The following is an 18,111-nucleotide window of genomic DNA, read 5'->3' as shown; positions in this document are numbered from 1 at the left end:
GAACATCAGCTGTATCTTAAATGTTGTAACTGGCCTGACTGCCTGGCAGTGACTGCAGCCTGAAATAGCACTCTGCATGCAGCTAGGGCCCCCAGTACAGAGTTCAACAGAGCTGTTGCCAGAGAATGGAATGTTAATTTTTCTACCATAAGCCACCTCCAACGTTGTTTTGGAGAATTTGGCAGTACATCCAACTGGCCTCATAACCGCAGACCACGTGTAACCACACTAGCCCTGGACCTCCACATCCGGCTTCTTCACCTGCGGGATAGTCTGCAGTGGAGGGGGAAGGCTGAGAAGTATTTCTGCCTGTAATAAAGGCCTTATGTGGGGACAAACTCATTCTGATTGGCTGGACCTGGCTGCCAAGTGGGTGGGCCTATGCCCTCTGAGGCCTATCCATGGCTGCACCTTTTTGTTGTTTTTCTTAAAACAAGATCAGCTTTAAAAACATATTTCTCTATTTCTTTTCTCTTTCATGAGATACAATCAGTTGTTTGTATTATTTATTGTTTTGTTACTGTTTTCTGTTGTTTAAAAAAAATATTAGGCTATCTTTATCTTTAAACTGGAAAAATATCATACGTTTACATCTACATTATACAGTCGGAAGTTTACATACACCTTAGCCAAATACATTTGAACTCAGTTTTTCACAATTCCTGACATTTAATCCTAGTAAAAATGTCCTGTCTTAGGTCAGTTAGGATCACCACTTTATTTTAAGAATGTGAAATGTCAGAATAATAGTAGAGAGAATGATTTATTTCAGCTGTAATTTCTTTCATCACATTCCCAGTGGGTCAGAAGTTTACATACACTCAATTAGTATTTGCTAGCATTGCCTTTAAATTGTTTAACTTGTTTCAGGTAGCCTTCCACAAGCTTCCCACAATAATATGAGTGAATATTGGCCCATTCCTCCTGACAGAGCTGGTGTAACGGAGTCGGGTTTGTAGGCCTCCTTGCTCGCACACACTTTTTCAGTTCTGCCCACACATTTTCTATAGGATTGAGGTCAGGGATTTGTGATGGCCACTCCAATACCTTGACTTTGTTGTCCTTAAGCCCTTTTGCCACAACTTCGGAAGTATGCATGGGGTCATTGTCCATTTGGAATACCCATTTGCGACCAAGCTTTAACTTCCTGACTGATGTCTTGAGATGTTGCTTCAATATATCCACAATCTTTCTTCCTCATGATGCCATCTATTTTGTGAATTTCACCAGTCCCTCCTGCAGCAAAGCACCACCACAACATGATGCTGCCACCCCCGTGCTTCACGGTTGGGATGGTGTTCTTCGGCTTGCAAGCGCTCCCCATTTTTCCTCCAAACATAACAATGGTCATTATGGCCAAACAGTTCTATTTTGTTTCATCAGACCAAAGGACATTTCTCCAAAAAGTACGATATTTGTCCCCATGTGCAGTTGCAAACCGTAGTCCGGCTTTTTTATGGCGGTTTTGGAGCAGTGGCTTCTTCCTTGCTGAGCGGCCTTTCAGGTTATGTCGATATAGGACTCGTTTTACTGTGGATATAGATACATTTGTACCTGTTTCCTCCAGCATCTTCACAAGGTCCTTTGCTGTTGTTCTGGGATTGATTTGCGCTTTTCATACCTTTTCATCTCGAGGAGACAGAACGCATCTCCTTCCTGAGCGGTATGATGGCTGCGTGGTCCCATGGTGTTTATAGTTGCGTACTATTGTTTGTACAGATGAACGCGGTACTTTCAAGAAATTGCTCCCAAGGATGAACCAGACTTGTGGAAGTCTACTATTTTTTTTCTGAGGTCTTGGCTGATTTCTTTAGATTTTCCCATGATGTCAAGCAAAGAAGCACTGAGTTTGAAGGTAGTCCTTGAAATACATCCACAGGTACACCTCCAATTGACTCAAATTATGTAAATTAACCTATCAGAAGCTTCTAAAGCCATGAGATAATTTTCTGGAATTTGACTGCCTTTAAACAGCTTGTAAACTTAGTGTATGTAAACTTCTGACCCACTGGAATTGCGATACAGTGAATTATAAGTGGAATAATCTGTCTGTAAACAATTGTTGGAAAAATTACTTGTGTCATGCACAAAGTAGTTGCCAAAACTAGTTTGTTAACAAGACATTTGTGGAGTGGTTGAAAAACGGGTTTTAATGACTCAATCCTAAGTGTATGTAAACTTCCGACTTCAACTATATATACACTACAGGTCAAAAGTTTTAGAACACCTACTCATTCAAGGGTTTTTCTTTATTTTTTACTATTTTCTACATTGTAGAATAGTGAAGACATCAAAACTATGAAATAACACATATGGAATCATGTAACAAAGTGTTAAATCAAAAAATATTTAATATTTGAAATTCTTCAAAGTAGCCATGCTTTGCCTTGATGACAGCTTTGCACACTCTTTGCATTCTCTCAACCAGCTTCATGAGGTAATCACCTGGAATGCATTTTAATTAACAGTTGTGCCTTGTTAAAAGTTAATTTGTGGAATGTATTTCCTTCTTAATGCGTTTTAGCCAAGCCGTTGTGTTGTGACATGGTATACAGTACATTCGATAAGAGCTGGACCCATGGCTACACCCCTGCCTAGCCATGTGAAATCCATAGTGTCATGACGTTGGCCTGTGGGTAAGTTATGACCCCCCCCCCATAAATACCGTTCTCCCTTCTCTCTCTTGACTCTACAGAGGGACTCTTGAATAGCCTTTGTTAAACAAGAGATTCTAGGAATATCAGAAGGTGGGGGGAAATTAACCATATTTTGGGAATCCAACCAGTTGAACATATGCGTTGGTACTTAATGAATATGACGTCAGTTCGGTTATCACCCGAGACATTCTCATCAATGATAGGATGACATAAACTGTACAGTGGAAAGTCTACACATTATAGTTATCCGATTCACATGGAATTGTTGTGCAATTCAAATGTTTAAATATAAAATTATTGGTGAAAAGATGAAATGTAATTTTAGCTTCCAAATGAGAGATTTGGGTTTTCATAAGGTTAGGGCTCTGCTCAATCAGTGGCCCGCCCCTGTGAAGAGACATGGGTTATAAAAGTATGAAAACACACCCTTCTCCCTCCACTATATAAGCCCTTGACGAAAATGTAACCTTCTGTTCCGGGTACATTAGGATAACGATCCGATGTCAGAAGGGTTCAGATAATAACTACACAACGAAGCCGCAGCTGCAAACGTGGGCTAGGAAAGAACAGACAGAGTATACCGTCTACCACACAACGACGTTACTACAACGTATCCAATTTACCACCAGAGACATTCTTCCGAGGACAGGAAGATCTCCGTTGGCCAACACGACCAGCATCTACGACCAACCTATTGAAGCGCAGCTCAGAGTAAATATTCATTGCATTTTCCTTTTCAAAATGGCCGGTAATTTAGAATGCATAAGATCCTGTATTTACGATAGAGACATCGCTTCTCCCTTTGTTCTTCAGTCTTCCCGCTCTTTCACTCAAACCCAACCCCCCTTTTCTTTGTGTAACCAGCGGTCATATCTGCTCTGTCCGCTAGGGATGTTTTCCTTTATGACATAATTTGTAATCAAGGTATGATTGTTTCTGTGTGATGAATTAGGTATTTAGTAAATAAATAATTAAACCCAAATTTGTATTGCTGATTCAACTTGTTAGCCAGGGTTCGTGAAGATAACCAAAAATTTACAACTTTCAGATGAGACTGAAATAAGGTGACGATTAGTATTGACTGCTATTGATGTAAAATATTACTAGGTCTTTAAAAGTGTATTCGGAAGATAACTGCTCTATAAATATTATTTAATGGTGCCCCGACTTTCTAGTTAATTACATTTACATGATTAGCTCAATCAGGTAATATTAATAACAGAAAGGATTTTATAGAATAGCATGTCATATCACTTAATCCGGCATAGACAAAGACACGACAATAGATTAGGGCCCAATTAATTTTTAAATTGACTGATTTCCTTATATGAACTATAACTCAAGAAATTATTGGGTTTATATTTTTGTTCAGTATAGTGTTACAGGTTCATTTCACTGTTGTGTAAGTTATTTATCCGCACCCACTACAATCAATGCTGAAACATGAGTACTAGTTCCCTGATGTTGTATAATGTTATTCGATTACTAAACCAATAAACTTGTGGGGAGACTGACAGGCATTGTGAAGTCTGTGACACCTTAGCATTTTCAACTTGTGAAGGCGAATGGTAACAGAGAGAAAACATATAAGGGGTAGCCAATATTTTAATGTCAATTTAGATATGAAATGCATCATAAAATTAAAAAAATTCTAATTGCAAAGTGAGAGTATTGCTTTAAGATGTATACAAATTTAGTCACTGGACTTAACTTTTTGAACATTTGCAAAAAACAAAATTCAATCTTTGGTACAGTAATACAATTTCATTTTTGTGTGACACGGAGTGAAGGAACAAGAACTAGCAGCTGCCTAGCTCTAGAGGGAAGGGGTCAAATGTGTGTTACATAATAATAAAGACCATGTCGTTCATCTTTCTTCCGGTAAACATTCTCAGCGCTTTAGATGGAACAACACTGGTGATCAGGGGGCCAATGAAAGGAAAAACAAAAAACAAATGTGTCAGTGCTATAGAGATTCAAAACAAAGGGCACTCAGTCAGTGCTCGTGCTGAATTTGTCTGTTTCCTGCAGCGGCAGTTGTCCTCGTCATCAGAGGGGGAATTTTTGATTTTGAGACTCACATTTGTCACTCCATCTTCTTGATGTCGTTCACCCAGCTGGCTCCCTCTGTCATTGAGCCTGGGGACGAGGTTACCGTCTTCAAGACCGTCCTTCGAGAGTTCCCTGAAGATTGTGGGTCCTCCCTGCAGTGCATTCAAGGCAATAGCAGTCACAACTGGTGGGCTGAAGTTCACAGAACCCCAAACCTTCACACAACTCTATGCTTGCTTGCCACTATGGTGACTCGTGTTGGTTCAGTCAGTCTTGTGCAAATTTGTAAGATAATCTTTCTTACGTTTAATGCGTCCCAATGGGCACTGCAGCCCATTATTGGAACAGTAAGTGCACCAGCTCAAGGTGAACATCTTTTTTAGGCATCAGTAACAAAACTATACTTTCTGTTAAAATAACATGAAAAATATACACTTATATTACATGTTTACAGTATATACATTTACACAAGTTCATAGAAAATCCCCCCAAAAACAAGGCCGCTTGCTCAAAACATGTGAAATTGTATTACAGATCAAAAACCCATTACTTTCTGTTGCTGTTAAGTTATAGTTCCAGTTCTTTCAGAGTCCAAATTCTTCAGTGCCAAATTTGTCATTGATCAGGTATAGACAGATCTTTTTGATAAGATTTCCATCCATTGAGATCATGGTTTATCTTGAACCTTCAGCAGAGACTTCAAATGAAACGTAATTTGCTCTCGGCTGTGGTCGGAATGTTGGGGGGCAGTCTCGCCGACCCAATGACTCGGTGGTTTGGGCAGGACACTTGGAGACGGGGGCTCGCTGAATTTAGCTCCAGCATAGATCTTCTCTCCGTCTTTCAGCTCATCCTCAGGCACAAGCTCAGCTGGGGATACAGTCACAATCTTGACATTGTCAACTGAGTTGAAGGGATTCTTCTCCTCTCTACGGAGGAGCTGGAAGGGAGCAGAATTGGGCTTCGTGTGGCAGCTGTTGTCATATTTCTGTACTGAGGGAGCATTGCAAGGTGCATTAACGTGCCTGCTCCTTTGGCTCCGGGTGTTGAGATTTTGGGCAGCTTGATCGAGTCTATCGAGGTTGTGGACAGACTGGTCACCTGGTGTTGTGGCCCTCTCCACTCTCCCATTTTTTGACTTCAGCAGCTGGGAGGAAAGAGAAACAAACGTTACAGTTTGACAAGGTCTGAACCATTCTAAATGGTACGCAAATAGTTTCTACTCTGAACACTTGAGCAAACATTTAAAAAATAATTTCCAGTTCCACCTCATTTGTTTTTGTTTTGGTGTCAATGCAATATATAAACATCTCAGGAACTGGCACATCGCCGGCATTGTTGAAATCCTTCATAACATTTCGTAAGATGGCGTCGGAGGAGAAGGCAGACGTTTTACGCGCCCCCAGCCGATATTGTTTTTTTGTTCGTTTATTTGCATTGTTTGTAACTTATTTGTTGTACATAATGTTGCTGCTACCATCTCTTATGACCGAAAACAACTTCTAGACATCAGGACTGCGATTACTCACCACGGACTAGCAGAACCCTTTTTTTTCTTTCATGACTCTGATGAGCCCGACGCGAAGGATATACCACTTCCTCGGGAACAGGCCCCGATCACTGTGATCTGCGTGAAGAGGAGGCGGAGAAAGAGAGGCCGAAGGTAGGGCTGCCTTCTGAGAATTCGTAGGCAATCGAATAAACCCCCACTTCCCTCCATTCTGCTAGCAAACGTGCAATCTTTGAAGAATAAAATCGACAAGATACGCGGAAGATTAGACTACCAACGGGACATTAAAAACTGTAACATCTCATGCTTCACGGAGTCGTGACTGAACGACAACAATATCAACATACAGCTGGCTCGTTATACGATGTACCGGCAGGATAGAACAGCGGCGTCTGGTAAGACAAGGGGCGGTGGTCTATGTATTTTTGTAAACAGCTGGTGCATGATATCTAAGTAAGTCTCAAGCTATTGCTCGCCTGTGGTAGAGTATCTCATGATAAGCTTTAGACCACACTACCTACCGAAAGAATTTTCATCTGTATTCTTTCTAGCTGTTTACATACCACCACTGTCAGAGGCTGGCACTAAGACAGCATTGAATGAGCTGTATTCCGCCATAAGCAAACAAGAAAACACTCAAACAGAGACGGTGCTCCTAGTAGCCGGGGACTTTAATGTAGGGAAACTTAAATCCGTTTCACCAAATTTCTATCAGCATGTTAAACGTGCAACCAGAGGAAAAATAACTCTGAACCATCTATACTCGACACACAGAGATGCATACAAAGCTCTCCCTCCATTCGGCAAATCTGACCATAATTCTATCCTCCTGATTCCTGCTTACAAGCATATATTAAAGCAGGATGCACCAGTGACTAGATCAATAAAAAAGCAGTCAGAGGAAGCAGATGCTAAGCTACAGGACTGTTTTGCTAGCACAGACTGGAATATGCTCCGCGATTCATCTGATGGCATTGAGGAGTACACCACATCAGTCATTGGCTTGATCAATAAATGCATCGATGATGTCGTCCCCACAGTGACCACACGTACATACTAGAGGTCGACCGATTAATTAGGGCCGATTTCAAGTTTTCATAACAATCGGAAATCGGTATTTTTGGGCGGCGATTTTTTTAAATATATATTTTTTAATACCTTTATTTAACTAGGCAAGTCAGTTAAGAACACATTCTTATTTTCAAGGACGGCCTAGGAACGGTGGGTTAACTGCCTCGTTCAGGGGCAGAACGACAGATTTTCACCTTGTCAGCTCGGGGGATCCAATCTTGCAACCTTACAGTTAACTAGTCCAACGCAATAACAACCTGCCTCTCTCTCGTTGCACTCCACAAGGAGATTGCCTGTTACGCAAATGCAGTAAGCCAAGGTAAGTTGCTAGCTAGCATTAAACTTATCTTATAAAAAACAATCAATCATAATCACTAGTTAACTACACATGGTTGATGATATTACTAGATATTATCTAGCGTGTCCTGCGTTGCATATAATCTGACTGAGCATACAAGCATCTAAGTATCTGACTGAGCGGTGGTAGGCAGAAGCAGGCGCGTAAACATTCATTCAAACAGCACTTTCGTGCGTTTTGCCAGCAGCTCTTCGTTGTACGTCAAGCATTGCGCTGTTTATGACTTCAAGCCTATCAACTCCCGAGATGAGGCTGGTGTAACCGAAGTGAAATGGCTAGCTAGTTAGCGCGCGCTAATAGCGTTTCAAACGTCACTCGCTCTGAGCCTTCTAGTAGTTGTTCCCCTTGCTCTGCATGGGTAACGCTGCTTCGATGGTGGCTGTTGTCGTTGTGTTGCTGGTTCGAGCCCAGGGAGGAGCGAGGAGAGGGACGGAAGCTATACTGTTACACTGGCAATACTAAAGTGCCTATAAGAACATCTAATAGTCAAAGGTTAATGAAATACAAATGGTATAGAGGGAAATAGTCCTATAATTCCTATAATAACTACAACCTAAAACTTCTTACCTGGGAATATTGAAGACTCATGTTAAAAGGAACCACCAGCTTTCATATGTTCTCATGTTCTGAGCAAGGAACTTAAACGTTAGCTTTCTTACGTGGCACATATTGCACTTTCACTTTCTTCTCCAACACTTTGTTTTTGCATTATTTAAACCAAATTGAACATGTTTCATTATTTACTTGAGGCTAAATTGATTTTATCGATGTATTATATTAAGTTAAAATAAGTGTTAATTCAGTATTGTTGTAATTGTCATTATTACAAATAATATATATATATATTTTTTTTTTTTAATCGGCCGATTAATCGGTATTGGCTTTTTTGGTCCTCCAATAAATCGGTATCGATATCGGCGTTGAAAAATCATAATCGGTTGACCTCTAGTACATACCCCACCCAGAAGCCATGGATTACAGGCAGCATCCGCACTGAGCTAAAGGGTAGAGCTGCCGCTTTCAAGGAGCGGGACTCTAACCCGGAAGCTTATAAGAAACCCTGCTATGCCCTCAGACCGACGAACCATCAAACAGGCAAAACATCAATACAGGACTAAGAGCGAATCGTACTACACCAGCTCCGACACTCGTCGGATGTGGCAGGGCTTGCAAACCATTACAGACTACAAGGGGAAGCACAGCCGAGAGCTGCCCAGTGACGAGCCTACCAGACGAGCTAAACTACTTCTATGCTCGCTTCGAAGCAAATAACACTGAAACATGCATGAGAGCACCAGCTGTTCCGGACAACTGTGTGATCACGCTCTCCGCAGCCGATGTGAGTAAGACCTTTAGACAGGTCAACATTCACAAGGCAGCAGGGCCAGACAGATTACCAGGACGTGTACTGCGAGCATGCACTGACCAACTGGCAAATGTCTTCACTGACATTTTCAACCTGTCCCTGTCCGAGTCTGTAAAACCAACATGTTTTAAGCAGACCACCATAGTCCCTGTGCCCAAGAACACTAAGGTAACCTGCCTAAATGACTACCGACCCGTAGCACTCATGTCTATAGACATGAAGTGCTTTCCAACACCATTATCCCAGAAACCCTAGACCCACTCCAATTTGCATACCACCCCAACAGAGCCACAGATGATGCAATCTCTATTGCACTCCACACTACCCTTTCCCACCTGGACAAAAGGAACACCTATGTGAGAATGCTATTCATTGACTACAGCTCAGCGTTCAACACCATATTGCCCTCAAAGCTCATCAATAAGCTAAGGACCCTGGGAATAAACACCTCCCTCTGCAACTGGATCCTGGACTTCCTGACAGGCCGCCCCCAGGTGGTAAGGGTAGGTACTACCAACACATCCGCCACGCGGATCCTCAACACAGGGGCCCCTCAGGGGTGCGTGCTCAGTTCCCTCTTGTACTCCCTGTTCACTCATGACTGCAAGGCCAGGCACAACTCCAACACCTTCATTAAATTTGCCGATGCCAACAGTGACAACAACGAGACAGCCTATAGGGAGGAGGTCAGAGACCTGGCCGTGTGGTGCCAGGACAACAACCTCTCTCTCAACGTGATCAAGACAAAGGAGATGATTATGGACTAGAGGAAAAATAGGATCCGAGCACACCCCCATTCTCATCAACGGGGCTGCAGTGGAGCAGTTTGAGAGCTTCAAGTTCCTTGGTGTCCACATCACCAACAAACTAACATGGTCCAAGCACACCAAGACAGGCGTGAAGAGGGCACAACTAAACCCATTCCCACTCAGGAGACTGAAAAGATTTGGCATGGGTACTCAGATCCTCAAAAGGTTCTACAGCTGCACCATCGAGAGCATCCTGACTGGTTGCATCACTGCCTGGTATGGCAACTGCTCAACCTCCAACCGTAAGGCACTACAGAGGGTAGGGCGAACGGCCCAGTACATCACTGGGGCCAAGCTTCCTGCCATCCAGGACCTCTATACCAGGCAGTGTCAGAAGAAGGCCCAAAAAATTGTCAAAGACTCCAGCCACCCTAGACTGTGCTCTCTGCTACCGCACGGCAACAGTACCGGAGCGCCAAGTCTAGGTCCAAGAGGCTTCTAAACAGCTCCTACCCCCAAGCCATAAGACTCCTGAACATCTAGTCAAATGATGACCCAGATCCCCCCCCCAACCAACCCCTCGACACCACTATCTATGCATAGTCACTTTAATAACTCTACCTACATGTACAAACTACCTCAACTAACCGGTGCCCCTGCACATTGACTCTGTATCAGTATCCCCCTGTATATAGTCTCGCTATTGTTATTTTACTGCTGCTCTTTAATTACTTGTTACTTTTCTCTTATCCTATTTTTTTTTTTTAACTGAATTGTTGGTTAGGGGCTCGTAAGTAAGCATTTCACTGTACGGTCTACACCTGTTGTATTCGGCGCATGTGACTAATACATTTGATTTGATAACAAGTAACCTAAATACCTGTAGCACATCTACTCAGGTCAACCTTTAATAAACATTGATTGTACAATGTGTACCAAATTCCTTTGTCATTGGGCTGCATTCAGTATGAAAAAATTGTGCGTAACGTTCAATTAAACCGAAACAATGCTGTTCTGAACAACAACTTGAAAAACAGGGAGGGGTTTTGAACACTGTCAACATGGCCACTTCCGTTTAAATATGTTACTCATTGCTTAAAGCCACACCCACCAAAGATACCTTAGTCTGTTCAAGAAAGTTCAGTTCGATTAAACGTTTGCTATGTTACGGATTGCGCTGAACAACAAGTTCCCCCAAAACGTTCAACATTCTTTGAGGTATGTTTGATCCGTTTGGTGGGTGTGGCTTGAAGCAATGAGTGACGTATTTAAAGGGAAGCAGCCGTGCTGACAGCTTTCCCCAACCCCGTTTTTTAATTTAATTTTTTTAACTGCTCATTCACCCAGTGCATAGTTTCCCAAACTAGTTTTGGTTTGTGCCCTAGTGCTACACAGCGGATTCAAGTTTGGGAAACTCTGACCTAGTGAGCGCACCATTTTACAATGGGGTCACGGGCTTAACATCAATTTGTAAATTCAGATGTTTTTGCACTCAACATAAAGGGGAAAAATGACTCCACGTTCCATAATGCGTGTGTTGTTTACAAGGATAAAAGCAACATAATGTTTTACTAACAATTGACAAAGAAATAACCACATGTACAAAATCCATCTACTAAACTAAATTAACTGAATAATATACCTCTTTCTTTGTCCCCTGCTTTAGATGGTGACAGGTCAGCACAGTCGCCTGGATCCGGTGGGTTGCGAGTTCGGCACTTGGGGCTTTACAAGCTGCGACATTGTTGTTGATGTCTGCTAGGCGCGTGGGGTTGTTTCTCAGCGTTTTTTGGCGCGGTTGTTGGTGTGTCCGCTGCAACCCTGACGTTGTTGAACGCAATTTTCTCCCACCTTTCTTCAACAGTGCTTGCCTTGTTTTGCCTAGGCTTGCCCCGACGTGATAGGAAGTCAAAATGGATGGCTTATTGTTTTCAACGTTGTCCAGATTTGGTTCAATATTTATTAGTGATTCGCCCAACATGACTTCAAAGTGGAGAGGGTAGGACACATCAACGATACTAGCTATTTTTATTATTTCGAAAGTGGTAAGTAGGCTAACTTTAACCAGCTAGCCAACGACGTTAGTTCACCTCACTACTACAACAATCAACAGCTAACGACGACGTTATATAGTACGTAGATGGTGGAACTGAAGTCGGTCCGAAAACCTCGACGCAGTGGGTTTTTGATAAATTGAATAAGAGTACACCGATGTTGATAACGTAATCTTGTAACTCGAAGCACGGTCTTCGAGATGGCGTAGAAGCTATGGAAATGGCGCGGGACAACTTCCTGATTGTATTTGAGGGGAAGCCGAAACACACGCCCACTTATTTCAAAACAAAGGATAGGAGAGCAACACGGTTTTAACGCCGTACATTACGTTAATTGCTACTAGTAGCTAATAGAATAACAAAATTCCATTACATTTGGTTTGTAAGTCAACGCGAAAGCGTGCTCCGCGAAGAGGTAGCAGCAGTGAATAAATAAATCATTGGTTTCGAAAGCAGGAAATTGCAAATCTCCCATGTTCGAAATTACGTCATGTATGGTGTCATTCTCATGACTGGTACTTTCCACAGGGAGAGGCTATTGCCGCGTTCAAAACAACTGGGAACTCTGAAATATACAAGGTCAATTCAGTGGACGTCAGTGATCTTCAGGTCGGAAAGACGGAGCTCTAGAAAGAGGACCGAGTTGGAAATCCGAGTTGGATGACGGTTCAAATCGATCCTGTCGGAGCTCGTTTTTTTCCTAGTTCCAAATTGTTTTGAACGCACTGAAGTCCGAAGTCGAGAGTTCCCCATGCGGCGTTCAAAACAACTGGGAACTCTGAAATCTCCGACTTCAAAGGCTATTAGACACCACAAGCTCCCAGCTACTATCTAATCAACACAACATTGACATTTTCCCACCCCAGGTTAAAAAGCCTAACCTAACACAATATGGGGCTGCAGGTAGACTAGTGGTTAGAGCATTGAACTAGTAACCAAAAGGTTGCAAGATCGAATCCCCGAGCTGACAAGGTAAAAATCTGTCGTTTTTCCCCTGAACAAGGCAGTTAACCCACTGTTCCTAGGCCGTCATTGAAAATAATAATTTGTTCTTAGCTGACTTGCCTAGTTAAAGAAAGGTGAAAAAATCTGGCTATTAATTTCCAGCAATATTGCCCATGTCTGTCTTTGTGGTGTATCACTCCGTACCTAGTCAGTTGATGTGATAACCATCTCAGCTGGCAGAAGTGGATCTATTATTTGCAAACTTTGCCATGAAATGAGCAGCAGCAGTACATAATAATTGCTAGTCCTGCACATTGGACAGCACATTCCTCATTAAAGGGGTATTACACAGAAACAATTCTAATTTGTTAGCTTTCTTCCAGACAAAAAAAATTGTATTCTGATGTGATTTAAGCATAAACATGGACTCCGAACATCTCATTTTGTTTTTTCTCTATGAACAATTGTAATTTTGAGAGTGAAAAAACATATATTCTAAAACCAGGAAAAGTACAAATCTGAAAACATAATTTGGGAAAATATAAAACTTAATTTTGGGAAAAAATAACAGATTTCATAGGGCCCCCGTTATAGTTGTTTATTAACCATTATTTTACCAGATATATTGACAGAAAACATAGTGAACTCCTTTCTCTTGTACAATAAGGACCCGGGAAGAGTTGCAGGGGAAAGAAGAGAAGAATGTGCCTATTTGAAAGCTAGAAAAAAGTGAGTAGCTCACGACATGTTTCATAAGTAGCTCTCATGCTAGAAAAGGTTGGATACCTCTGGGCTACACTATGTAGCTACTTCCATCTCCTTAATGCGTCAAGCGGGAGTGAAGGACACTAGTGTGCCCGGTGTTGTTGTGTTGCCTGCTTGCAGCGCAAACTCTCCCCATTGAGCAGTGTTTTTCTGCAGGCCTATCACGGTGACATCCAAATTGTTACTACCAATATTACAAGTTATTTATCTGTATTCTGTATAGGCTGCTATCCTACTCGAAATAAAATTAATTGGGATGGAACAAATTGGAGATTATGTCCAAATACAGATGGTGACCAATACTACAAGTTATTTCTCCCTCGCCCATAGAAATAAACCTCACTTTATTTTACAAGTTTTAACTAGCGCATTTTCTTGCCAGCATAAACTTGCTGGGAGGGCTCATCAGGACGACTGACTGAACCAAATACATTCGTCTCCACACTTGACTCTCAGCTGCTCAACCAACATAATCGATTTGGGCACCAGGCGTGTCCGTATAGCCCAGGGATCATCAACTAGATGTAAGCGAGGTTTGAAATGATTGTTTTAGTCAATTATTATATATGTTTGGACTTCTTGCGGTCAATTTGTAGTCTACAAATGATTTGTAATTATGTAATTATGTTCTACATCTAGTAGTAATTACAAATAATTAGTAGACTGCACATTGACCGCAAGAACTCAAAACATATATAATACTCTGTCACTGTTTTGTTGACCCATCCTCAGTTTTCACATATCACAACCATTAAACTCTGTAACTGTTTAAAAATCCCCATTGCCTGTATCTTTGTAGTGACTGGGTGTATTGATACACCATCCAAAGCCTAATTAATAACTTCACCATGCTCAAAGGGATATTCAGCGTCTGCTTTTTTGTATTTTTATACATCTACCAATCGGTGCCCTTCTTTGTGTTGGCATTGAAAAACCTCCCTGGTCTTTGTGGTTGAATCTGTGCTTGAAATTCACTACTCGATTGAGGGACCTTACAGATACTTGTATGTGTGGGGTACAGAGATGAGGGAGTCATTAAAAAAACATGTTAACCACTATTATTATTGGGAACCCTGATATAGCCTCTCCCTTTCCAACATTTCATGTACAAGCTTTCGAGTATGGTGGCCAGAGGGGATCTATTTATCTGTCTGTCTTTCTTTCTGGCTCTGTCTGTATAACACAGCAATATAATGATGTTCATTACACAGGGAGATGTTTTCCTCATGTGTTGGTACTCTGAGCCAGGCAGCGAGCACAGTTTTAATATTCAGATCACACAGAGGGAGGTCATTCAAGCTGTTGCTGAGCTCTTGTACGTGATCTGCTTGCCTGGTTGGAGCCGCTGCATCAAATCGGCTAGGCAACAGCTGCAGTCTGTGTTGCTAGGGCAAAGTCTCATCACATGAACAGACCCTCTAGCACGTGATTGGTCCTCCTGATCAACATTTTCTCTACTTCATTTTTATTTTCACACACACAAACAGACTACGTCATACAGTTGAAGTCGGAAGTTTACATACACCTTAGCCAAATACATTTAAACTCAGTTTTTCACAATTCCTGACATTTAATACAAGTAAAAATTCCCTGTCTTAGGTCAGTTAGGATCACCACTTTTATTTTAAGAATGTGAAATGTCAGAATAATAGAGAATGATTTATTTCAGCTTTATTTCTTTCATCACATTCCCAGTGGGTCAGAAGTTTACATACAATCAATTAGTATTTTGGTAGCATTGCCTTTAAATTGTTTAACTTGGGTCAAACGTTTTTTGGTAGCCTTCCACAAGCTTTCCACAATTAGTTGTGTGCATTTCGTCCCATTACTCCTGACAGAGCTGGTGTAACTGAGTCAGGTTTGTAGATCTCCTTGCTCGCACCACTTTTTCAGTTATGCCCACACATTTTCTATGGGATTGAGGTCAGGGCTTTGTGATGGCCATCTCAATACCTTGACTTTGTTGTCCTTAAGCCATTTTGCCACAACTTGGAAGTATGCTTGAGGTCTATGTCCATTTGGAAGACCCATTTGCGACCAAGCTTTAACTTCCTGACTGATGTCTTGAGATGTTGTTTCAATATACCCACTTAAATTTCCTCCCTCATAATGCATCTATTTTGTGAAGTGCAACAGTCCCTCCTGCAGCAAAGCACCCCCACAACATGATGCTGCCACCCCCGTGCTTCACGGTTGGGATGGTGTTCTTTTGGCTTGAAAGCCTCCCACTTTTTCCTCCAAACATACGATGGTCATTATGGCCAAACAGTTCTATTTTTGTTTCATCAGACCAGAGGACATTTCTACAAAAAGTACAATCTTTGTCCCCATATGCAATGCAAACCGTAGTCTGACTTTTTAATGGCGGTTTTGGAGCAGTGGCTTCTTCCTTGCTGGGCGGCCTTCAGTTAATGTCAATATGGAACTCGTTTTACTTTGAATATAAATACTTTTTTTCTTGTTTTCTCCCAGCATCTTCACAAGGTCCTTTGCTGTTGTTCTGGATTGATTTCCACTTTTCACACCAAAGTACGTTCATTCTCTAGGAGACAGAACGCGTCTCATTCCTGACTACTGCGTGGTCCCATGGTGTTTATATCTTGCGTACTATTGTTTGTGCAGATGAAGGGGGTCTTGGCTGATTTCTTTGATTTTCCCATGATGTCAAGCAAAGAAGGCACTAAGTTTGAAGGTAGTCCTTGAAATACATCCACAGGTACACCTCCAATTGACTCAATTATGTCAATTAGTCTTCAGAAGCTTCTAAAGCATGACATAATTTCTGTAATTTTCCAAGCTGTTTAAGGCATAGTCAATTTAGTGTATGTTAACTTCTGAACCACTGGAATTGTATACAGTGAATTATAAGTGAAATAATCTGCCTGTAAACAATTGTGGAAAAATGATTTGTGTCATGCACAAAGTAGATGTCCTACCCGACTTGCCAAAATGAGTTGTTAACAAGAAATTTGTGGAGTGGTTGAAAAACTAGTTTTAATGACTCCAACCTAAGTGTATGTAAACTTCCGACTTCAACTGTATATCTAAGATTTGGATGCGGTGTAATGTATTTGATCTCATACACATTTTAAAAACCTTTTTCCTCATTGTCCTAAAGAGAATATCTCATGTGCATATTTGTCCTCTGACTATACGTCTAACAACGATTGATAGTCTTTCCTGGTTGAGGGTTGAAGATTGACTACTTCTCTTTTAGTCTTTTTTATAAACATTTGGCTGCATTTACTCAGGCAGCCCAATTCTGATATTTCTTCCAATAATTAGTCTTTTGACCAATCCCATCAGATCTTCTCACGTCATATTTTTTTCTGAGCTGATCTGATTGCTCAAAAGACAAAAACTATCAGAATTGGGCTGCCTGTGTAAACGCAGGCCTTGGGTTTCTTACCGGGACCCAAACTGAAAACGTCGCTCAGTAATGTATCGAGCAATGTCATCGAGGACTGCTCTGCCAACAGAGGCTACTCAGGCAAAAAGCAAGTTTAGCTTTCATTTAAAAAACGGATTAAAAAAAACATATTGTATCACAGTGCCTAACCTCTTTCTAAAGATTTAATTTAACTGTACTGTATAGAAGTATATTAATATGTATATAGTGTGTAAATAGTATTTTTGTTGTATTTTGGTGTCTTGACAATATATCATTCTTGTTTTAATTTGTCATATTATCTTATGTTGTTCTTGTTTGCAACACTTCTGTACTCTGTTCTGTATTTTATGTTTTATGTGGACCCCAGGAAGAGTAGCTGCTTCATGTGGACATTTAAAAGAGATCTTAAAACACACCTTTTTAGATAATTTCCTTAGGGTGCTTTTTTAGTCTCTCTGTTATCATTGTTATTATTTTGTTTTTTATCCCCGTATGTTGATATTTTTCCCACTAATTGGTCTTTTGACCAATCACATCAGATCTTTTCACATCAGCTCTTTTTCAGGGCTGATCTGATTAGTCAAAAGACCAATTGGTGAGAAAAAGATCAGAATTGTGCTGCCTGTGTAAATACAGCCATAGAAAACTGAATGTAGGAGGAGGCATGTAAAGAACGCACCTAAAACAGGGAAAGTTGTTGGAAAGGAGTGGATTGACATTGCTGCAGCCACAGGGTGAAAAGAACGAGCAATCAGGTGGGCAGGCAATTAAGAGACACATTTCAACCTATAAAACATATCTGTTGTCTATTAGAAACAAGATGTTATGACAGACAGAGCATCCCCCCATGTTAATGTCTTGTCTCAGGTATCTGCAAGCAAAATGTGATGAGTAACCTGTCTGATCAACGAAGACGGTGAGAAAGCCTATAGGGAGTAGGTCAGTGACCTGGCAGTGTGGTGACAACAACCTCTCCCTCAACTTCAGCAAGAGAAAGGAGCTGATCGTGGACTACAGGAAACGGAGGACCAAGCACGCCCCCATCCACATTGACGGGGCTATTATCATGATCCACACACACCAACACAGTCGTGAAGGCACGACAACGCCTCCTCCCCATCAGGAGGCTGAAAAGATTTGTCATGGGCCCTCAGATTGTTAAAAGGTTCTACAGCTGCACCATTGAGAGCATC

General features: G+C 41.4%; 1 protein-coding gene across 1 annotated transcript; it reads right to left on the bottom strand.

Moving 5' to 3' along the window:
- Positions 1–4,244: 4,244 nt before the first annotated feature.
- LOC111954374 (proline-rich nuclear receptor coactivator 2) lies at positions 4,245–12,302 on the bottom strand. Its single transcript, XM_023974067.1, has 2 exons — positions 11,406–12,302; positions 4,245–5,856 (listed from the first exon to the last, which is right to left on the bottom strand). Exons 1-2 carry the CDS (start codon positions 11,742–11,744, stop codon positions 5,377–5,379), a joined length of 819 nt encoding a protein of 272 aa, XP_023829835.1. The 5' UTR covers positions 11,745–12,302; the 3' UTR covers positions 4,245–5,376.
- Positions 12,303–18,111: the final 5,809 nt, after the last annotated feature.

The sequence above is a fragment of the Salvelinus sp. IW2-2015 genome, linkage group LG28 (assembly GCF_002910315.2).
Source record: "Salvelinus sp. IW2-2015 linkage group LG28, ASM291031v2, whole genome shotgun sequence".
Taxonomy (NCBI): Eukaryota; Metazoa; Chordata; class Actinopteri; order Salmoniformes; family Salmonidae; genus Salvelinus; species Salvelinus sp. IW2-2015.
Note: the sequence above shows the minus strand (reverse complement) of the source record. Positions and strands in the feature narration are given on the sequence as shown.

What these genes read in the sequence shown, in the direction of transcription:
- LOC111954374 (XM_023974067.1), bottom strand. Translation starts at nt 11,744, where the DNA reads ATGTTGGGCGAATCACTAATAAATATTGAACCAAATCTGGACAACGTT. An exon ending in AGCAGGGGACAAAGAAAGAG is followed by an intron (nt 5,857 to 11,405) that starts GTATATTATTCA and finishes CTTTCCTCCCAG; the next exon opens with CTGCTGAAGTCAAAAAATGG.